A 22589-nucleotide genomic window follows, 5' to 3' on the forward strand; every position below is an offset into this window, starting at 1 on the left:
TCTACATGTATACTTTGTTTTTCAATTGTTACAGCACCAGCACCTTCGTTGGTACTAACAAATAAATTTATAACATTTCTGTTTTGAATTAAATGTGATACGTTAGCCAATTTTTTGTCTATCTTATCTGCGTATGTGTTAATGTTAAAATTGATTGTAATTAGACGTTTGTAGCAATTTATTTTTAGTTAGCAGCATATTTTTTCTGATCTAGTATAAATTAGCAAAAATTAAATAATCACAACCCACAATTTTAACACAATAGTATCTAATTATTATAACATATATGTATATATATACATGTATATTATGAGAAAAACATATACATATACATATATATATGTATATCATGAAATTTATGCTGTAAGTGCATTTTATTCTATTCTTAACAATGACAAGATATAAAATTAAAAAAAAAAAAAAGTATTCTTACTTGGGTATGTGTGTAAGAATGTGCTCATCAGAAAATATGGTTTAATGCAACTTGTATCTTGTATAACATTAGTTCAGCTTGTTTTCACTGGACTGTCATCCAGTTTTTCTGGATTTACAATTACTTGTATTACATAACCTGGTTGTATCTTTGCTTCTTCTATATGCATTTTATCACCTAATAACTTGCCACCAAAGAACCACCTTTGCCGTGATGGTTCTAAACCTTCTTGACTCTATTAACACAGTTATTATGAGCAGAATTATGAATCAAAAAAATAGCAATTAAAGTATGAATATAAATAATTTCATGCTCACCTGTAATTTTTTTTTAGCAACTGCAATAGTATCTTTGCTATAAACAGGCAATTTGACTTCACCTAATGTAGTAGATAATCTGAGTTTTAATGTCTGTTCAACTCCACTATCAATGGGTTCTAAGAAGTAATAAAATAATACAAATTTATTTCACATGTAAAATGCTCCTGAATTTTCTTAATATTAATTAATTTTAACTGTTACCTGAACAGTCAGCAGGTGAATCCCTTCCACTATCCTCTTTCACAATATTAATTGGATATGATAAGCAATAAATAGGGACCTGATATCTAGTTCCCAATTCATCATAACATTCTGTTAAGAAACCATTTGGCACAGAAATATTAGCTCCATCTAATATAGCCTGTGCTAACTGATAATCTTGAGCTTCTGCTGCAATTGCTCCAGCTCTTAAAGCATCCCATATTTCTTTACGTCCATCAAATGCAGGTGCAGTATCCCAAAATTCATCTCTTTTACTTCTGAGTTGACCCTCTGTCAATGGTACATCTGATTTCCACCTGATTACTTCATGACACAGTGGATGATTTTTTCTTGAATTTCCTATAATAACGACATGTATTTATATAAATTTTTGTAAAAAAACAAAGAATTGTAAAGTTAATAGAAGAAGAAACACATTGAATTAAAAAATTCGTTTGAATTTCACAATATAATTGAATACTAAGATTCAACAGAGCGATAAACATGGTTTAAATAGTTGATGAAACAAAATAAGAATGATAAATGTAATTTCTTTTGCAAAATCTTAAGTTTGATACTATGGAATGTTATCACGTACACGGTGATGATTAATTACTCAACTTTCAACGTAACAAATAATATGCAAATACAGATACATAAAACGCAATAAATGCTAAGTACGAAGGTAAGGAAAAAGCTGGAGTATCTTCAAGGTTAGCTGTTGTTGATTGCAACTTCAATGTACGTAATTTCAATCAAACTTTTACCTGAATTTACTCTTGTGGAATTTCCCGTAGTATCGTCAACGGAGGCGTTTCTTGCCCTCGTTATACCTATGCAGCCTCCCATCCTAGGTGGCTGGTGTAACCAAACATTTCACTGAAATTTAACAACACCTTACATGCCATTTTCATCCATCTTATCCATTAAATTACGAATCGGTACCATTAGAGGCGCTGTAATCGAATATTTGCTAACCTAAAATGTTGACAAACGTAGAATTTAAAAACTAAATAAAATAAAGTTCACGACCAAATTTTTCCAAAGATAAATATTATATTTTATTGACATGTGTTGCGTAATATAGTAATTGCTCTTAGGTACTTCTGATGTGGCATATTTTTAACAGTTTATAATAGATGCATTTATTTTGAACAAATTCGATAGAGAATACGTTTTATTGATACGTTAAGGTTAAGTAGCAGTAAAAAGGCATGCTTTACGATGGCTTCACTTACAAGCACTAATTTTAAAGAACGATTTCTGACTATTATTAAAGAGAACGAATCTCTAAATGCAGCATGTCAGGAGATCGCTGTAGGTGTGTATTAATTACCATAATTGTTCTTCCTATACATGTAGATAATTGGCCTTGATGTTTAATGTAAAAACAACACATACAATGAAACTTATCTATGATGTACTTACAGGAAAAATAACATGACACCTATTATAAATTAGTATTATTATAAATATATTATTTATTTTTTATAGAAAGTGATTATTCAATTTGTTTCTAAATATATAATAAAATCAATAAAATTTATGAATCTTAAAAATAATTGTCATCATTTTTATTTATTTAGAAATACAATCTGGACATTCAAAACTTCATGCTGTTGTGGAAGAGCTTGGACCTTTTTTAATAGAAAAAGATGTCAGCTTAAGGGAAAAAGGCATTAATGCTCTTTCTACTATTTTGTCCCATTTACCTAATGATTTTTTAAATGAAACTGAATTATGTTTTTTAACTAAATTTTATTGTGATAGACTTAAAGATCATCACACTATTATACCAACAGTATTAAAGGGAATTTTAACAATTGTAAGTTATACATTTTATAATCTTAGATTTAATAACTAAGTAAAGAAGAGCTTTTATTTTAGGTTCAAATGAATCATTTACCCAAGGATTCACCTGCACATATACTCAGAGCTTTTTTTGATAATGTTCAATGCCAATCTCAATCAGCATCTGATCGTTATAATATATATTTAATACTTACAATCTTGTTACAAAACAGAACAGAAGATTTAAAATCTATGGGACCTGATTTGATTTATGCAATTATAAATACTATTGATGGAGAAAGGGATCCTAAAAATCTTATATTGATATTTACCATACTTCCACATTTTATGAAAGAATTTTCATTAGGCCATTTAACTGAAGAAATGTTTGAAGTCATTTCATGTTACTTTCCAGTTGACTTCAATAGTGTAATTAAATCAAGCAATCAAGATTTTAATTATTCATTGCTTATAAGTGCAAATTGTAATTTGATTTGACATGTTTCAGTCTGGAGCACAGGGATTACAAATAACACGTGATGATTTGGCAGAAAAATTGGCACCTTGTCTTTGTGCTGTACCAGAATTTGCTTGCCATTGTATACCACTTATTCTTGATAAATTATTCTCCAATGTTAAAGTTGCCAAGATGGATTCTTTGAATTTGTTGTGCAAAGGTGTACAAACATTTGGTGTAAAAGGCCTTAAACATTATTTGACTGAATTATGGTCAGCTTTAAGAAAAGAAATTATACCAACTGGAGATATAGAAATAAGGAATGCTAGTTTAAAAGCAACTGTGTCTATAATTGAAGTTGTATCAATTGATACAGAGCTGTGTAAAAGTTTCATTGATAATATAATCACAGATGCAAAATCATCTTTATACGATGTACAACTTAGTTTATTTGGATCATCTGTGAAGTTATTAGAATCTGTAGCAATAGTCAATAAAGAATCATGCACACAGGTATTACAAACAATAGTACCATTATGTCTTGGACAGTATTCCACCAAAACTACAGTAACTGATAAAATTATTTTGGTTAATACACTAAACAATTTTATTAAAGTTACTAATGATCATAGTTTTAACATCAAGGGTAAATATATATTTATTATATTTCTTACAATATTTAAGTCTAAGAAACTCTTTTAAGTATAATATGAAATTTGATTTAGATGTTCCAGAATTATCATGGACAGACATACCACAGTTATATTTAAACGAATTATCGACGCCTGATACAGAATTACAGTCACTATTATTGTTGGGGCTAACATTACAGAAAACATATTTAAATAAAGTGCATCGAAATTCACTCTATGATAAAATTTGTAATCTAAGTGAAACAAATTGTAATGAATTAAAAACAATTTGTTACATATCTCTTTTTAGCTTCGCTATACTGTATCCAGGTGAAATATTATCTTTAATGAAGCAAAGATTTTCATTAACTGCTGGTAAATAAATAGAGTTAATTGTTAATGGTAACAGTTAATACGTTTAATCTGAGAATATAAATTCCTTATTTTAAATGTTTCAGATGCAGAAACAGCTGAAATACAAATTCATAAGTTAGAACTTTCAACAGCTGTTGCTAAAACGTATGAACTAGGTATTGAAATTCTTCCACAAATTGTGTTACAAACGAATGCTATCAATTCTGAAATAAGTTTTACAGCTTTAACATGTCTTCATAGGCTAGTCGTTGCAAAAGATGTAGATTATAATATACAACATTATTTGTATAATGAATGTAATATCATTGAAAAGTTGGCTCTTCTTAAAATGAATCCTGCTGATCAGAGATTTGATTTAGTATTAAACATTTGCCGGCTAATTGTAAGAAACCTTACATTCGAAGAACAACAAGAGGTTGTTAACAAATATGCTACAATTTTGTGTGACCAAGTTTCGATAATTGACGCTATTTTTATAATGAATATTTTTATTCCTTTACGTCAATATGTTAATTTATCAATAAGCCTAAGCTTGTTTCAAAATTTGTATAATTTACAACTTAATAACATTCATTCAAATATAAAACTCATAACTTGGGAATTTTTTGCTGTAATATTAAATAAAATGAATGATAATGATCAATGCTTTCAAAGTACTTTGTCATGTCTTAAAAAACAAATAGCTAATGACTTACAATCAGATATTAATACTGAAATGAAACAAGCAGCAGCTGCTTTACAAGTATGGTTAACAAAAGCAATTATTACAAAAGGTTCCTGTAATGCTGAAATCTTCTTAAATGAAGTATGTAAACTTTTTGATAATTTTTTTAATAATATTTTTTTAACGGTACTTAACATTTTTTTAATACTGTTTTATAGCTTACAGACATTTTAAAACATGATCAAATAGGTCAGTATGTGGCCCAAATATACGCAATTTTGACAAGTAGACAAGAGAATGTTTTAGTGGAAGAAAACTTTTGTAACATTAAAATCTTTTTCAAGCAAAGAGTATTTGAACATTTAATTAACAAAAATTCGGAATTTAAAAATTCATCAAGACAAAATTATTAACTGCATTGGTGCACCTATTAGAAGAAGTACCTATGGAACTTTTGATTATGCATTTAACAAAGGTAATTATTAAATATAAATATAATTATTATAATTTATTCTAATAATAAATATTTTTCAGTTGGTTCCACTTTTAATAGAATCTCTATGTCTTGACAATGAGCAGTTAATCCATTCAGCATTAACTATATTGAAACTTTTATTGGAGACTAAACATGATATTTTTTTCTGAAAATATACAGCGTTTTATTCAACGACTTTTAAATTTATCTACCTATGAAAAAATGGTAATATTTTATAAAATTATTAAATACCCTTATTCATGCTATCTTATACATTTTGTTATTAAATTTTGTAGAAAATCAGGATTGCAGCTTTGGAATGTTTAACAAATTATTGCGATTATCCAACGTTTTCAATTATCCTATACAGACAAGATGTGTTAGATAAATTAATAATTCCAATTGACGATCGAAAGCGTTTAGTCCGAAAAGCTGCGGCAAAAGCAAGAGCACGATGGTTTTTGGTTGGCGCACCAGGAGGAATTGAAGAACAATGATCTGTTTATTTTAAGTTATATTAAATCAGTCATGATAAAACAATTTTGTAACTTAGAAATATATGTGCATTCATTTTTATTTAATAGCAATAGATATAAATTTAACAACAATATTGTATTGCATATTTTTAAATTTATATACAGAACTATAAGATGTCACTTTTGTACAACAGTTAAAGAAGTTTAATACGTTTGTGTTATATTGTACATAATGTACATAATTGAATAAAGAATTGATTTCTATAATGGGATTGAAACCTGAAAGTTACTCTTTAATGCTTTTAGTATACCAGAAGCATGGGTGATGGTAAGACTTGTAGTAATTGTTTCTTAGAAATGTAAAAGCTGTGAAAAATGTGTTGTAGTATAATAAAATTTATTTATAGGTGTAGTAAAAAATGGTGCATACAAATACGAAGATGGCACAAAATATATTGGAGATTGGAATGCAAAGGGCTTAAAACACGGTGCTGGTTCTTTACTTCTACCTGATGGAACACGTTATGATGGTGGTTTTCAAAATGGATTATGTTCTGGCTTAGGAGTAATAGTGTTTCCAGATGGAGCAAAGTAAATATATTTAAAAATGGTCTTGTAGAGTATCTGATTGTTAACTTCAACATGTTTTTTATGTATTAGGTATGAAGGTGAATTTATGCAAGGGTGGTTTCATGGTCATGGTGTATTTTGGAGGTCAGATGGAATGAAATTTGAAGGTGAATTTCGTGGTGGCCGTGTATGGGGTTTAGGTATGTAAAACATAAGTATTGAAAGGTTTATATTAAATCAATAAACTACTGTTTCAATAAATTATAGGATTAGTCACATATGCTGATGGCTCTCATGGCTTTCCTAGAAATGAAGGTTTCTTTCAAGATTGTAAACTTGTACGTCGTAGACATTGTCCAGACATAGTACAGAAGGCACAGAAGATCTCTATGATGGCTCGTGCCCAATGCAGTTAAATGATAGACATAAATAAAAATGTGTAATATTGAATATCAATAAAAATATTAAATATTTTATGCCACTGTTTATTCATTGATTTTAAAAGAAATAAAAAATTTGATTGTGTATTTGAGATTTATAACAGATAATAAAAAATCAATTCCAATACATATAATACTATTTTTATATTGAGTATAATCAACAATGATAAAATTATAATTTGGTACTACCAATTAATTATGTAAAATAAAAATAGTCATAATTTTGCTTATATCAGTAAAACACGTGATCGTATGATTGCAAAATCGCATATACGCAAGTATATATAGGCGATAAAGAACACAGTTATCTTACTCTAAAGTCTGTAATTCAAGTTTCTAGTAAGGAAATCAATGACAAATCTAAATTCTGTAATACTGAAGTTTTCAAGTTAATTCGTAATAATAATACTGTATCATCTTACGTGATAATACTATAAATACTTTCGATACAAACTTTGGTAACATGGATATATGACGTCAACAGTCTGATGTTACATACACGTGGGTATAAAAAAAATTAACATGAACTAACATTTTCACGGTTTCACGACTGCTGTCTTGCATTATCCCGGGAATTTGAAAGGCTAATAAAGGTTAAAGGAAGGAGTATCGTATCAATTTATCTTCATGAGACATGTTTTCGAGATAGTATTGAACAGCTGTTATCACGGGATGTTACTACATGTAGATTAAAAGTGATTGTGATATAAATTTAGAAAAATAAATAATTTACAACTATAAAAAGCTATGAATCTGTAAATACATATTTATGCAGTAATGTTTGTTCATAAATTTGTTATTCAATAATAAAATAATTAAGTGATCTTTTTATTGTTGAATTTCATAATCATTTTTATATAAATTTCAAACATTTTCATTGTGAATAATTTGAAATGACGATTTCAGGTAAGGACAAATTATTTTGTTGCTTTTGCTTATACCGTATAGGATACAGTTATTACTTTTTCGATCACTTCGTTGGCTGACATGGGAAATGGTGCGTGTATATATTTTGTTCGCTTTCGTGTTTTCATAAACCATTAGTTAATATCTATTCAGTATCAGTATTTTTTCATTTTTTCCTTCATTGTCTGAAATTCAATAAAAAATCGTTTGGTACATGACCGTAATAATCTCGTGGCAACACGTATGTATGTATGTCGACGCTTGTATGTATGATTCCTCATCTATGTAGTATCATTACGAATACTGATGGCGTTACTTTGCAAGTAATACTAACCCATTAGTATTTATGATTATGATTTAATTAAAATTAATTATAAACATACATATTTCAATCTGTTATTTTTAAGCAATTATATTTGAATTGATGAACTTGAAACGATTTCATGCTGAACGATTGAAAATATACAAACTATTAAAACTTCTTAGAATTTTCTATTGATGGAAGTCCTCTACTATAATTATAAAAAATATATATATACATATATAAATGTAGTAAACAACAAACAGTAATTAGTATGAGAATAAGATCAAATTAGATTTAAGAATATAAGATTCAAATTATTATACATTTAATAAAATTTATATAATTATGTCTTCAATATTATTTAATAAAAAGTAAGGCTTCATAAATAATGTGAAGTATTTTATTACCATTTTTTAGCTTGAATATTACATATTTAAAAAGGTTGCATTCTAATAGAGAGTAGAAAAATTTTAACAAAATATAATATATTCGTATTTTCAATTCATGACATGCATGATTAATGAGTAACCTTTGATACTTGCTATGACTGAGAATATGACTATCTTATATGCAAGTTGTTTCTCAAAATCACTTAAAAATTCTTTGCTTCTAAAAATAAGTTATCTATTAGGTCTTGTAATTTCATTAATGTGTTCAATTTCTATAATACACATTTTTTTTCAAGTGACCTTAAAATAATTTGTTAAAAATAAAATGACCTAATCTTTATTTTTCAGTCAAAGGATCCTGTATAATATTAGAGAATATTATAAATGACTCAAAGTTTAACAATGAGTCCTCAGAGTTATAAAAATCATATCACAACAAAAGCTATGGCATCTAATGGTTATACTGGTACTAGTACTCCAGCTGAGTCTAAAAACCATTCATCACCTTGTGAGTTATTTAATTGTATGTGTGCTTAGAGTAGCCACTTTTATTTTTTATTATTATTATCTTTTATGTATGAGTATCACTTCAACAATAACATGGTGAAAATTTATTTCAAGGAAACATTATAAATATTTGTTTTAAAGTGATCCTCATACATATAAATTATAAGTCCATTGTTTAACACCTTATTGCTTACTTCTTTTATTTATTTGCTTTATAGCAATAATGTTTTGTACATATGTAATACAATTGTAGCTTGTTTTCCTTTATTGTGTGCATACAAATTGTTTGCTTGATTATAATTTGTAATGCCATTTGTTTGTTATTCACTATAATATTTCATGTACTGATACTGTATGGTATAATAATGCTTTTTACTTTTTTAGCAATGCCATGGTTTGGTATGGATATAGGAGGTACATTATCTAAACTAGTGTATTTTGAACCTAAAGACATTACAAGGGATGAAGCAAATGCAGAGGTAGAGACTTTGAAAAATATCCGACGGTATTTAACTAAAAATTCGGCATATGGAAAAACAGGTCACAGAGATACACATTTACAAGTATGTTTCATTAATGATGTCTTTACTGTAAATCTGTTTTATATTACATTATTCATATTATAGATGGATAATGTCTGCATTAGAGGTAGACGTGGTACGTTACATTTTATTAGATTTCCTACAAGTGAAATGGGAAATTTTCTAGCATTAGCAAGGTCTAAGGGTATGGCAAATCTTGTAACAACAGTTTGTGCTACTGGTGGTGGAGCATATAAATTTGAAAAAAATTTTAAACAAGTAAGACATACAACTTTTTATTACATTATCAGATTTATTTCATTGTATTTAAAACTGCATGTACTATAGGGATCTTGTTGTTTACAGGAAGTAAACATGAATTTAGCAAAATTTGATGAGTTAGATAGTTTAATACGTGGTATGCTTTATATAGAAACGACAAATCCACATGAATGTTATTATTGGTCGCATCCTACGGATGATAGTAAATGTCAAAAAATTCCTTATGATTTTTCTGAACCCTACCCTTTTTTGGTACGTATAGTTGTATAAAATTTAACATATATTCTGATATATTCTGATGTATGTATTACCCATTTTTTACAGCTTGTAAACATAGGATCAGGAGTAAGCATATTAGCTGTTTATGGGCCAGATAATTATAAAAGAATATCAGGAACTAGGTGTGCTTTTTTGTGATGGAAGGAGTGTACAGTATTATATTAAACATTAATACTAACGAATTGATTTTATATTTAGTCTAGGTGGTGGCACATTTTTAGGATTATGTTGTTTACTAACTGGGTGTAATACTTTTGAAGAGGCAATAGAATTAGCAACTGGAGGTGATAATACCAGAGTGGACAAGTTAGTTAAAGACATTTATGGTGGAGATTATGGACCTTTTGGTCTTCCTGGAGATCTTGTCGCAAGCAGGTATTCTTTTCATTCATTAAGCAAAGTACAACGAATGTTGTATATAAATTACTTTATGTTACAGTACGATTTATTTTATTTTCTTAACTATTTTGTAAACGCTTTTGTAATTTATTTTTTTAAGAGATTTACCTGCATATTGTTTTTATCATATATACAGTTTTGGACAAATGAATTCGAAAGATCGTCGAAATGCAGTTAGTAAAGAAGATCTTGCACGCGCAACACTTGTTACTATTACAAACAACATTGGCTCTATTGCACGTATGTGTGCTGTGAATGAAAAAATTGAAAGGGTAAACTGAACACCTAATTAATTATTTTCTTTGGATTATATTATTACCGGTAATACTAAATGATGCTTGCAGGTAGTGTTTGTAGGAAATTTCCTTAGGGTGAACCCTATATCAATGAAACTTTTGGCCTATGCTATGGATTATTGGTCTAAAGGAACAATGAAAGCTTTGTTCTTAGAACATGAGGTAATATATACGAAAATTTGCAATATTTCTATTTGTTAATTTTGTTTTATTCGTAGGGTTATTTTGGCGCAGTAGGATGTCTGCTCCAATTTAATGGTGAAACAAGTTAAAATGATAGAAAAGTGCATAATATATAGCATTCCAAAAACGAATCTTTTTAAAGATTAATATGCAATTATTTAACATAATTATTTATTTTTGTTATATAATATTTAATTTCTCAGGAATTGTTGTATATGTAGTTACAACATTATATTTTAGCAATAGCAAAAGCCCATGGTCAGAATTGTATTATTTTCAAATATGACCATATTTATTATAGTTTTGAGAAATAAGTATATTGTTTTAGGGAATTACTTTGATATATATTACGTGATAATCGCATAAAAACCTAATGTGGGCACAAACCTTACGCGCGTTTATATACAAGATTTTAATGGACCAAAGCTCAACGCATCAAATTTACTCAAATATTCTTTATATGAGTAACTTAGGTCTACCTCATAATTTATTTCCTAAACGTTTTTATAAATACACGTTCGAGTTCTACTTAGAAAGCATCATAAATAGAATTTTCCAATTATTAAGAACCCGCAAGAAAAGAAAGAATTAATTGCAGTTTTAAGTACTTAACCCCTGTTATTATTTATATGTCTTTAATTTGATTATTAAAAAAATGTAAAATACGGCAATCAATTAGTGTCACGTTACGGTGATTATTGAACCTAATACAAAATATACGGTCAGTGGCCACATTCATAGGTTACTTATATGCATTTTTTAGTTACTTGAAAAATATCATATGGGTGATGTACTAGGTGGTATTAATCATTATTGAATTTGAATGTGTTATACATACGGTGTCTTGAGATGTAGACACATTTTTTTACAAAATAATTTATAATGTGACAAACAATATCATGGAAATTATTACAAGAATCCTTGTATAGCGCTATATAAACAAATGTATTTTACGATGTGTTTGACGTTATGGCTAATATTTATATAAATCTAGAGAAATAACAGAAAACTTGTTTAAAGTTAATTTCTACGGAACAGAAACAAATGTAATTTTCTTGTATTAATAAATGCTTCCATATTTGGCATTCAATGTTAGAAAGTTTAAACTGTTGTTACAAAATTAAAGATACTGTTTTTACTGTGTTATCAAATTTGCATGCATTTACTGTGTTTTATTGCATTTTTTATACATATGTAAGATTTATAATAATGTAATAACGTTATTAAGAAATAAAGTATTTTGCATTTTATAGTATTATACAGGGTGAACTAGTAGCACCTTAATTATTTTCAAAATTATATTGTTAAACGTTATTGTATAAAAAAATGTGGTATATACCCTGTATACTATATCATGTATTTTACATATTTCCTGCGAGTCTCTGTTACTTAGCAACTGTTCTGTCAAAACACAGTAACTTCACTTTGAAGTCACATAACGATCTTGCAATCACGTTTATATTACTTGTCAGTGAAGTTATAAAATAAAAATATCAGTGTTTTACAGTGATAGTTTATATCATCTTCATTTGTAACTTGTTTCGCTAAATTTTTATTTTTAATCACCGAAATTGCAACTGATATCAATTTTTGTGATATTTTATTATTCTTCTGATATTAACATTTTGTAAAAATGGTAAGTTTTTGAATGTTTTATCAAAAACTTATCGAGTTTCTTACACTGAAATTTTATAGGGACCTAAAAAAGCAAAAGCAAAAGCACCTGCTACGGTCGATGGAGTAGACACAACAAAAATGAACAGAGAGCAGCTGGAAATTTATGCACATAGGATACTTGAAGAAATGGAACGTGAAAGGGAAGAACGAAATTTTTTTCAACTGGAAAGAGATAAACTTAGAACTTTTTGGGAAATTACAAGACGCCAGTTAGATGAAGCACGTGCAACTATCAGGTATCATTCCAACACATTTATCTAGAACATTTAATTGAAAATTCAATTAATGTATATCCTTTATGAAGGAATAAAGAACGTGAAAAAGAAGAATTTGCAGAGAAACATGAAGCGGAACTTAAATTGTACAAACAGAAAGTGAAACATTTAATGTATGAACATCAGACAAATTTATCAGAAACTAAAGCAGATCACATGGTTGCACTTAAAATAGCACAAGATGATCATGTTCTCCAAGAAAATGAATTAATCAAAGATAAGTTGGAATTAAAGAGACTACAAAAAGAACAAGATTTAGCACATGTGAATGAAATACGTGCTTTGAAATTGGTATGGAAGAAATGCCATATTTTAATTATTAGAATCAATCCATTTATATAAATGAAAATTTATTATTTAGAAAAATGCAGAGGAAACAGACAAACTGATAAAACAATTTGAAACTGAAGCTACAGAGATGGAACAAAAATATGAACAGAAGTTAGCCAATCAGTATGAATCTCTTACTTTAAAACATCGTATGGAAATAACGGAAATAGAAGAGAGAAAAAATACACAAATTGCAAATTTAATCAAGAATCATGAAACCGCATTTGCAGAAATGAAAACTTATTATAATGATATTACCCTTAACAATTTGTCTCTGATAAAGAGTATGAAGGTATGATTAATAAAAAAGAATAAAGTCATTAATTTTATGATACTATCAATTTTACAGGAACAAATGGAAGTAATGAGAAGTAATGAAGAACGGATGAAAAAACAAGTACGGGAATTGACAGCTGAGAATAAAAAATATTTTGCAGAGTTAAAATCTCAGGAAGAAACCTTAGCACATTTAACTCATCAACTTGCAAATTACGAAAAAGATAAACAAAGCTTAGCAGTTAGTAACAACAGTTTTTCATTCACACAAAATCATTATTAATATTTTCTAAAGTTGTTACCTTTAATACTTTCAGAGTACTAAAAAGAGATTAGCACTAACTTCGAAAGATTTCGAAAATTTAAAATGGGAAAATGAAGTACTAGAATTACGTTTTGAAAAAGTATACTAACAATGAATCCATTTTTGTATTTAAGTGGAAAGATTTTCTTTTTCATTTTCATTGAAACTTACAATTTTATGGTTTAGTGTCAATCCGAAAGAGATGAATTGCATTCAAGATTTGTCTCAGCCATACTTGAGCTTCAACAAAAGACAGGATTGAAAAACGTTCTCCTAGAGAAGAAACTTGAAAAGTTATCGGATTTGTTAGAACAACGTGAAGTACAGATCAGCGAAGTGCTTGCTGCTGCTCAGTTAGATCCAATGGCTGTTGCCAATGTTAATAAGAAACTAGAAGTATGTAATATTAATGCTTCTTTCTTTTCTACATTCATTTAACTTGCTCTTTTTTCGACAGAATATGTTAAACAGAAAAAATAGCGCGATACAAGATCTTCAGTATGAACTAGCAAAGGTTTGTAAAGCGCATGATGATTTGCTTCGAACATATGAAGCTAAGTTACAAGAGTATGGCATTCCAAAAAGTGAACTTGGCTTTCAACCGTTGAAAATAAAAGGAATAACTACAAAATTGGGTACAGGACCAGCTGGTCTTGTTACTGCAAATCGCTAGTCTATAAGATTTCAACAAACTGATTTGTACTCAATATTTTAATTACTCTGTATATATATATATATATTTTCGATTCATTAATAAGTGTATTTTTAGTATTAGTGAAATAAGATGCAGAATATCTTTATTTTGTGAAACACGTGATTCCAGTGCATCTGTTTTATTTTTCTTCCTTAGAAATTACATAAAATTATCACAGAATGTACAGAGTAGATCATATTGATGCCTGATAGTTGTATGTTTGTATTCGATTTGTAATTTCATTATTTATTTAAGTTATGAATAGATACCATTTTTCTATCACATCTTATTAATCATTTTTATATCATATTTGTTAATATTTAACAACTAACAGGCACAATTATATTGAAAATGCCTTTATATATATATTTTAACATACAGACATAGACACATCTACTAATCTAATTTATAAAATATTATAAATCGAATATATCAGGTCACATGGTTAATGAAGTTGAAACACATATAGGCTGGCTTATGTAAAGTACCTTTCTATTGATTTTGTTGGTTTCAGAAATATTTAAGCTGTTGTTTGAGGAAATAACTTATTTTTTAAACGTTTGAAAACATTTTATAATACCTTGTATAGATACAATTTTATTATATATGTGTATGTACAGCATCAAGCATGGTGGGCTTACCCAGGGAAAATGGCGATACCCCCTTCCCCGTAAATTTCCGGGGTGGTTGGGCCTTACCGTAGGAATCCCCTTCTCCAGGCTCTCGACCATCCTCTCGGATGGTTCCGAGGAGACTGACGAGGTGTATAGTGGGGGCCTTGTATATATAGACCCGTGACGGCCCACTAGCATTCCCCCACGCGGGAAAATTTGAATTAGTATTTACTTTGTTGTTCATACTTTTCAGTCATATTTCAAATTTTATTATATTTAATAATTAAAAATTACATCATTTTGTTTTCTAAATAACTTTAAATATTAATATCGTCAAAATTGGGGTTTTGAGAATTTCTACTTCCCCTGTAATGGCATTTTCTCTAGAGAAGCCTACTATGCTCGATACTGCACACACGCATATAAATTGTGTATTATTCGTACACACATATATGTTTATTATATTCATATATATATATTCTTTTTTTATATGTATATTAAGAATTTGGCACAATAAGAAATAGAATCACAGTTAAAATCATTGTACATTATAAGAGTTATATAGGTTGTTACTATATTTCTTTTCTATATCTGCAAGTTCGATTGTAACTTTATATGAAAGACGAATTCAACGTATAATAATACATTTTAATTTAACTACTTTTGTTTCCCGATTATTGTGTAATCATGATTTTAAAAATAATATGCCCATCAAAAGATTTTCGTTTTTAATTCCGACCACTGTAAAGCTTTCTTGTGAATTTTTAAATTAGGCTCAGTTCATTGGTTCATTATGTTAAAAGAATATCGAATCTATTCAGTTTTTCTTGGCCTCATGAATACGAATTACAATAGTAAAAAAAATAAGCATCTGTTTTAATTTTAGACATTAGTGGTCCATTGTTCCGTTGTATTCTTCTACTATATTAGGTTTTTATATACTCTTTAAAATATTTTAATTCTCTTACTACCATCAAAGGTGCACTGGTTTATAAATTTTATCTAACAGTGCTATAATCGAGTGAAAACTTATGCACACTGTTTCTAAGCAATTTATCAGCATCATACTTATATTATTTTGATATAAATTTTGTGATTATAATGCTACACTTTCATTTAGTTTTTTTTCTGTTTTAACAATTTTTGAAGAGATATAACGACATAATAAACATCTTAATGATGTACTGTGTGTATATCGAAATAACAAATAAAATATTTTAAGAAACGTTAATTTTGCAAAAGTTAGTAATAAATGAATGTTCTTTTCTAATAAAAGATAGTATAAAAAATTTAATTGTTGAGCAGTTTTAATTTTGAAGTAATAGCGAATATAATTCTCGCGTTCGAAAATTGAACAAAATCATTGTTTGATTTGGTATAAAAAATATTTTGAATAAAGTATATATAAAATGTGTTTTCTCTCTTTTTGATTTTTGTTTAACTCATTATTCTCCAGTTTGGCAAAACTTCGGCAATCAACGTCGAAAAGTATGTCGTTACATTGTATACTACAGTTTCACCCGCGGCTAAGATAGCGCCAAACGAACCGTATGTACCATAATCTATAATACTGTGATTACATGCTGATAAAACTGCAAGATCTTTGCCCGGACCTTTTGCATCCACATCGGATACGAATTTGATTCTATGTCGTTTACTATATAAATTATACTTACACCAAACTATATTATCACTAGTTACTACAAATACTACATTATTATACTTGCCGACGAAGTAATCCATTGCTGCAAAATAATAGCTAACAGGTGCTGGCCTAATTTTCAACTTCTGCCATAGATAGTCTACATAATCGGTTCTTCGTACATGTATGCTTACAAATGTTGGTTCAGATAAATAAAATTCTTCTGCTACTTCTTTCAATACCCTTTCTGCGTAAGCTCTTAAATTTGGCTTAAATGTAAATTCTCTTCGTACATCATCCAACCACACCAAGATTAGAGACCAGTAAGCTGCATGTCTGTCAACAGAAACATTTGTAATGCACAATATAAACTAAAACAAATGAAATAGGAATGTTTACCTCGGTATGATAATGTTTTGCTCTGTGCTGTTCCATTGCCCAAGAGAATTAACAACTTGACTAACATCTAAACTGCACCATCCAATGTAACTGAGCGGCGGAATGCTAAGATTTTCAAAGTATTCCTCAAGAGTTTTCAATATGCAACGTGGCATGAATGGCTCTAAACCAGTTCTTCTAGCAGTAGCCCATACAGAAGCATATTCCCAAATTTGATTTCCAAGCCTACCACCTTGGACAGCAGAAACTATTCCATCTTTAGGACAAGGGTTTCTCCATTCCGGCGGTACTCTGATATTCTTTAAGGTGGTACGACAAAGAGCTTGTTCATACGTTGAAATCTTTACATGGCGTGCTGGTGGGTTGGATGTGTACATGGGAAACAGGAAGACATGGATACCAACAACCACTATTAGAGCCAAAACTATTGCGCTTGCAAGTACATGCTGCTGAGCGTGACTCATCCTTATTTACTCCTGCGTGGTATGGTACTAAGTACTGATCAATTCTTTCTCTAGCTTCTGCACTACAGCCTTCTGCTTATTATTTTCTACTCTTCAATTTCCACTAGTCCGGCATTTCATATCTACAGGTGTGCCATGTCCTTTGTTTTCCGTCGTACATCTTTATAACGATAATATCATTTATATTGAACAGTACATGTTTTTTTAACTGTAGATGATAGCAGGATATGGGATGTGTGACTAATGAGAATAATAGAACTAATTGAAAAAAATGTACTAAGGAAGACTGTTTATTTTTTACTAAAAATAATAAAAATACAATAAAATATGTCATATTTATCAACAGAATGTTAATCATTTTTAATCAAGATGAAAATTAATTGATAATACTAAGCAATAAGTATATTTTCATGGATCAGACAGTGAAAAAGGACATGGCCTAATATGTAGTTATTTCAAAGCAACTAATTCAGCAAGGTTTTATTGTACAAAGCATAATATATGTGAATTAAAGTTGCATTTGTTTATTTTAAACCTAATGAAATTATATTACACTTTATATATGATACTGTATGATAGTAACAGGTGGTGATCTTTAGATATTATATGAATCTTGATATATACAAGAAAATTATTTACTATTTGCATAACTATACAAAACACTTAAAATGTATTTAAAAAAACCTAAAACGGTGAACATAAAATTAATATTTTCAATTACTTACATTTAATCGTCAAAAAAATTCTTAAAAGGATGATATATAAATACATTAAGAAGAGAATAAGTTTCAGCTTCTTATTATGACCAACGATTGAATTAATAAGTTCGATGCTCAAATCAAATTATATTATTACATGTAAATAACAATGTTTCAATACTCACCTGTCCTAAAAAAATATTGATATTGCACTCGAAGCCCATTACTATCCATGAAGCTTACATTGTTCACTGTATTCTTTCCGTCACTCATGTTTTCCCGGTGAAATCGATGTGTATCTCGTGCATTGACGCTTGTTGCGTATCCACGAGATGTTTTGTATTTTTTTCTTTTTCTTACAAACGTTACTTCTTCACCACAAATGATTGTAACATATTTATTTTCCGTTCTCTACGACGAATTGATTTGAGAAAACAGCTAAACACTTAAAAACCGTTCCTCCAAATCAGTTCAGACTGTTCAGACTGTACTGGACTGTACTGATATCCTTGGAACGAGGGATGTTGTCCCGATAAATGACGTCATCGGAAACCGTCACCTCCTGGATAATACAAGGTTTATAGATTGGCGTGTTGTTGGCTAAACTCTTAATGTTTGGTTTCTGAAAATCTAGCCCGCTAGAGTCCCGATCAGGTTTATTCTCTGGTCACAAAATCCCAACTGAAATACCGACCTTTCCCAAAACCTCATTTTCGTCACTGTTCGGTTGTGCCCTCTATGGTTTAGAACGATAAACTCATTTTCGGCTCCATTAGTTCTTTCGTTTGTCGCTTGATGGCACCAGTGGTGCCGTTTTGTAGCGGTCTTTTTAAAATATTTCGAGAAAACGATTTGTCCCAAAATTTGTTAATAAACTCGTCCGAAAGTCCTTTATAACAGATTCCTGTCTTAAACGCGTGATGATATGAATTCGAAGATCGTATATATTATTTTAACTGTATAAATATGTAGGTATTAACCAGAGAAGATCATTGTTTTGTTCTTTTAGCTTTGGTGATAACTTTTAAGAAATGACTGGCATAGCGTTTTCAATTTTAAACGGCGCAGTGGTATAAAATTGAAAAACTTTCCCATTTCCGATTAGAAATACGATATAGATGAAATAAACGTAGGATGTATGCATATACATAAGATTTCGAAAGCGAGAGCAACGGCTGGTTAAATAGTACGTTATCATTTTCATCAGTATACTCCAGCCAAGAAATTTGGCAAGAGGGGGATACATGAGAACAGAGTAAACGCGGATCTTGTGGTGTTCTTTTTCCACAACCGAACCAGTTGCTGTTGCGACGGTTTTGGATTTTTAGTCCAAGGTCGGAGGGAATAAGTTGGCGATTTTGTTGGGAGGAAGAAAAAAAAAAAAAGAAAAGGGGATCGGGCGTGGCGGAGAAAAGCGGACAAACGATTGCGTGTATGATGTTACGGCGAAAGTTTTTCGGTCCCCGGTTCGAAACACGCCCTTGTACCCCACCTGATTCAGCGGAATGTCCATCACGCTCGCTTAGTGTTTCGGCCTATATAAGATTTCGGCTACGAAACGATCGACACGCATTTGCTTTCGTACATTGTCCAAGAGCAATCGAGCCAGCAAACCGATCCCATCGATTCACTATGTTCTCCAAGGTAAGCATTAAGTGATCAAGAGCGGCAGCTTGATTCGCACCGATCGAATCGTAGAGCTGTGCTCTTTAAATTCTTCTAATTTTGTTTCTTTTTGTTACTTGCAGATCGTAATACTCGCTTGCGCTTTGGCATTGTGCAATGCCGGCATCTTAGCACCAGTGCCCGCCGCTGGACAATACACTTTGACCACCGCGGCTTTGACATCCACGTCGGACAACATACTTCGTAGCTCCGGAAATTTGGCACAGATTGCAACCCAATCGAAAACGATCTCCACACCGTTTTCGAGCTCTAGCAAATCCGACATTCGTGTAACAAATCCAGGAATTTACGCTCACACCGCCCCATTGGCTTACGCTGCCCACGCCGCCCCGTTGGCTTACGCTGCCCACGCCGCCCCGTTGGCTTACGCTGCCCAAGCCGCCCCGTTGGCTTATGCTAGCCACGCAGCACCTCTGGCAGCCGCAGCCCCAATCGCCGCTCAACCAAACCAGCTCCTTGGTGTCGCATATTCTCCAGCAGTTGCTGTTTCGCACATGGCATACAGTAGCCCCATCGGTGTCTCCTATTCCTGGTAATTCGACTATCATCTCGCCTTTTGGATCGACACGATGCAACAACCCTTTGACAATGTATTTCCACCACGAAAACCAACCTGTATTTCTATACCTGATACATTTTCTATTTTTATTTATTAAATACAACAAATCTAACTGAATCGAAAACGAGTTAATTGCTCCGCTTCGCTTCCAATTCCAAATTGCCCCATCTATCCTTTTTCCATTCCAACGGTGGATCAGAAACAGCGAACGATAGATAGAATAAGGACTCTGTTTATCGTAACGATTTTACGTTTATTCGATGCTCCGTTATTACATTCTGTGACATGTAGATCGTTTGCGCCGAAACGGTGCAAATTTATCGAGGGTAAGAACGTTAAGAAGGTGCAGTCGACATCGGTAAAGAATCGAATTTTCGTCGAATCTTTCACGACAGCCCACGTAATTTTGTTCGCATATGGACCTTAGAGAACCTTGACAGCTCCCAAGCCGTTCAAAGCCAATCCATTGAGTCCCAAAGGACCGGCAATGCCGGTGGCGATGGTCGGGGCGATCGCGGTGGCCAGTCCAGGGGCGAGCAGGGCAGGTGCAGCAAGGGCAGCAGTAGCAACAGGAGCTGAAAACATGTAATCGATACGTTATGATAAATTAACGTGAATCGTTTTAGATCGTCGTAAATGTTTGATCGAAAACAGAACCGATACAGATGCAAAAAATGTGTCGCGTTGAACGGACACGCGGATTGTTTAACGACAAGTAAGTAGAACGGTAACGATACTAAAGAAAAGAAAGAAGAACAGAAAAGTGTAAAGAGTAGAAAAAGTGACAAAATTGGAATGATAGGAAGAAAATGAAATATAAGAAAAGCGGACTAATAATATCGGTTCTAATGAGTAGAGAGGAAGCGTGTCGGCAAGCGATTGCCAAGCGCCCGATCTATCGGATGCTCGACCGTATGCACATATTTATGTTGCGTCGTCTTGACATCGTGGGTGTAAAGAAAATGAGAAAAAAAAGTAGGTACCCTAACGATAAAACAGAGGTTACAGGGGAATATTAGAAATTGTCAATTGGCACCCAGCTATCAGGTACCTGCAACAGCGCTATTAGCGACCGCGACTACTGGGGCGGGCACAGCGGTCGCCGTCACGATTCCAGGATTGTTAACGCGCACGTCCGCTTTCCTGACGCTACTGAATGGCGTATCTATGCTCTTCGAGTAGGACGATATGGCACCTAAGTTACCGATACCCCTTATCAAGTTAGAGGTGGATGTTGTAATCGTTGGTACCGCGACCGCGGCTGCGTTCAAAGGAAGGGCTGCCGCCGCTGCTGCTGGCTGCACAGCAAGCGCTGTAGGCGCGGTTGCGAGCAAACCACCACCGATTACTCCAGCCTGCCCGACTGCCAGCAAGCAACCGCAGATTACCAAGAACTGTAACAAAACGAAAGATCATTATTTTATTTTCTATTCTCTATTTTCTTCCTGTCCCTTTTCCTTTTGTTTAATCGCTTGTCTTTCCTTCAGCAAACAGTAATTCCCCGACCGCGCGCAACCCCCTTTTGAGATTTTCCTTCGGTTTTCTCGCTTTTAAGCGTCTCGTCTATTACTCTTTGCAAGAAAATTCGCGAGGAAATTAGTATGTAGGTACTTAGGTAATGAAAAACACGAGCCAAATGTTTTTCAAGCGTTTACTCACCCTAAACATGTTGATGCAGGTAGAGTATTGCTTCTTTCCTTGCTGTGCAAAAGCAACGAATGAATTGAATGCTTATCGTTAATGTGCCAGCCTATTTATACCTAAGATCTAGTAAACCTACCCTTGGTGGATACACGGATAGAAGCATTTTTTCCCCGAAAACTTGATATCGAGTATCCGAGTGACCAAAGGCAGCCGTATTGTATAGATGGTTTACAACCGGCCAATATTGCGAAAATGCATGCATGTATGCATACGAGTGCATATGAAACTGAAGCGTACTCGATACCCAGTTCGCGTCTATACGGGATTGCAGCACGTTTGCTATCGTTGTATAGCGATGGATATTAGTGCACAAGACGGATAGATATTCGTGCAATTGGCCAATCTAAGAGTATCTCGAATCGCAACC

At 31.5% G+C, this 22589-nt stretch overlaps 8 protein-coding genes across 19 annotated transcripts; 5 read left to right on the top strand and 3 right to left on the bottom strand.

Moving 5' to 3' along the window:
* Positions 1-457: 457 nt before the first annotated feature.
* On the bottom strand, positions 458-2351 carry LOC114874446 (ubiquitin domain-containing protein 1). Of its 4 annotated transcripts, none has more exons than XM_029183715.2 (5): positions 2291-2351; positions 1722-1833; positions 955-1314; positions 751-869; positions 458-668 (listed from the first exon to the last, which is right to left on the bottom strand). In XM_029183715.2, exons 2-5 carry the CDS (start codon positions 1801-1803, stop codon positions 507-509), a joined length of 723 nt encoding a protein of 240 aa, XP_029039548.1. In that variant the 5' UTR covers positions 1804-1833; positions 2291-2351; the 3' UTR covers positions 458-506. The 4 variants fall into 4 exon arrangements, with proteins under 4 accessions (XP_029039548.1, XP_029039546.1, XP_029039544.1 ...); XM_029183713.2 differs by lacking the exon at positions 2291-2351 and adding an exon at positions 2193-2282; XM_029183711.2 differs by lacking the exon at positions 2291-2351 and adding an exon at positions 2193-2262 and having other exon boundaries at positions 1722-1932.
* Positions 2174-6109, top strand: LOC114874441 (MMS19 nucleotide excision repair protein homolog). Its single transcript, XM_029183696.2, is given in 11 exon segments — positions 2174-2275; positions 2541-2779; positions 2842-3174; positions 3254-3848; positions 3928-4209; positions 4293-5014; positions 5092-5281; positions 5284-5348; positions 5408-5509; positions 5511-5573; positions 5645-6109. Coding segments are annotated over 11 exon segments (2889 nt in total). The 5' UTR covers positions 2174-2178; the 3' UTR covers positions 5846-6109.
* Positions 6041-6870, top strand: LOC114874447 (MORN repeat-containing protein 4 homolog). Its single transcript, XM_029183716.2, has 4 exons — positions 6041-6152; positions 6232-6415; positions 6485-6594; positions 6662-6870. The coding sequence occupies exons 1-4, from the start codon at positions 6143-6145 to the stop codon at positions 6808-6810; spliced, it is 453 nt and encodes a 150-aa protein (XP_029039549.1). The 5' UTR covers positions 6041-6142; the 3' UTR covers positions 6811-6870.
* Positions 6871-7110: 240 nt separating this feature from the next.
* On the top strand, positions 7111-12006 carry LOC114874444 (pantothenate kinase 3). 7 transcript variants are annotated; one of them, XM_029183703.2, is made up of 11 exons: positions 7111-7335; positions 7741-7831; positions 8782-8956; positions 9325-9503; positions 9567-9740; positions 9828-9995; positions 10068-10144; positions 10221-10397; positions 10522-10693; positions 10766-10879; positions 10936-12006. In XM_029183703.2, the coding sequence occupies exons 3-11, from the start codon at positions 8818-8820 to the stop codon at positions 10987-10989; spliced, it is 1254 nt and encodes a 417-aa protein (XP_029039536.1). In that variant the 5' UTR covers positions 7111-7335; positions 7741-7831; positions 8782-8817; the 3' UTR covers positions 10990-12006. The 7 variants fall into 7 exon arrangements, with proteins under 7 accessions (XP_029039536.1, XP_029039535.1, XP_046143196.1 ...); XM_029183704.2 differs by lacking the exon at positions 7111-7335 and adding an exon at positions 7377-7589; XM_029183702.2 differs by lacking the exon at positions 7741-7831.
* Positions 12007-12093: 87 nt separating this feature from the next.
* Positions 12094-14516, top strand: LOC114874442 (dynein regulatory complex subunit 4). Of its 2 annotated transcripts, XM_029183699.2 has the most exons (8): positions 12094-12536; positions 12596-12813; positions 12882-13143; positions 13214-13474; positions 13532-13699; positions 13776-13862; positions 13949-14158; positions 14220-14516. In XM_029183699.2, the coding sequence occupies exons 1-8, from the start codon at positions 12534-12536 to the stop codon at positions 14433-14435; spliced, it is 1425 nt and encodes a 474-aa protein (XP_029039532.1). In that variant the 5' UTR covers positions 12094-12533; the 3' UTR covers positions 14436-14516. The 2 variants fall into 2 exon arrangements, with proteins under 2 accessions (XP_029039532.1, XP_046143195.1); XM_046287239.1 differs by lacking the exon at positions 13776-13862.
* Positions 14517-14556: 40 nt separating this feature from the next.
* Positions 14557-18760, bottom strand: LOC114874445 (galactoside 2-alpha-L-fucosyltransferase Sec1-like). The gene is made up of 3 exons (XM_029183710.2): positions 18459-18760; positions 17112-17735; positions 14557-17048 (listed from the first exon to the last, which is right to left on the bottom strand). Exons 2-3 carry the CDS (start codon positions 17573-17575, stop codon positions 16508-16510), a joined length of 1005 nt encoding a protein of 334 aa, XP_029039543.1. The 5' UTR covers positions 17576-17735; positions 18459-18760; the 3' UTR covers positions 14557-16507.
* A 1145-nt stretch (positions 18761-19905) lies between these two features.
* LOC114874406 (pupal cuticle protein C1B-like) lies at positions 19906-20495 on the top strand. Its single transcript, XM_029183642.1, has 3 exons — positions 19906-19917; positions 20022-20290; positions 20360-20495. Exons 1-3 carry the CDS (start codon positions 19906-19908, stop codon positions 20493-20495), a joined length of 417 nt encoding a protein of 138 aa, XP_029039475.1.
* Positions 20496-20750: 255 nt separating this feature from the next.
* Positions 20751-22493, bottom strand: LOC114874401 (pupal cuticle protein C1B-like). 2 transcript variants are annotated; one of them, XM_029183636.1, is made up of 4 exons: positions 22299-22493; positions 22178-22219; positions 21729-21912; positions 20751-21093 (listed from the first exon to the last, which is right to left on the bottom strand). In XM_029183636.1, the coding sequence occupies exons 1-4, from the start codon at positions 22440-22442 to the stop codon at positions 20942-20944; spliced, it is 522 nt and encodes a 173-aa protein (XP_029039469.1). In that variant the 5' UTR covers positions 22443-22493; the 3' UTR covers positions 20751-20941. The 2 variants fall into 2 exon arrangements, with proteins under 2 accessions (XP_029039469.1, XP_029039468.1); XM_029183635.1 differs by having other exon boundaries at positions 21570-21912.
* Positions 22494-22589: the final 96 nt, after the last annotated feature.

This window comes from Osmia bicornis, chromosome 9, assembly GCF_907164935.1.
Source record: "Osmia bicornis bicornis chromosome 9, iOsmBic2.1, whole genome shotgun sequence".
Classification (NCBI taxonomy): domain Eukaryota; kingdom Metazoa; phylum Arthropoda; class Insecta; order Hymenoptera; family Megachilidae; genus Osmia; species Osmia bicornis.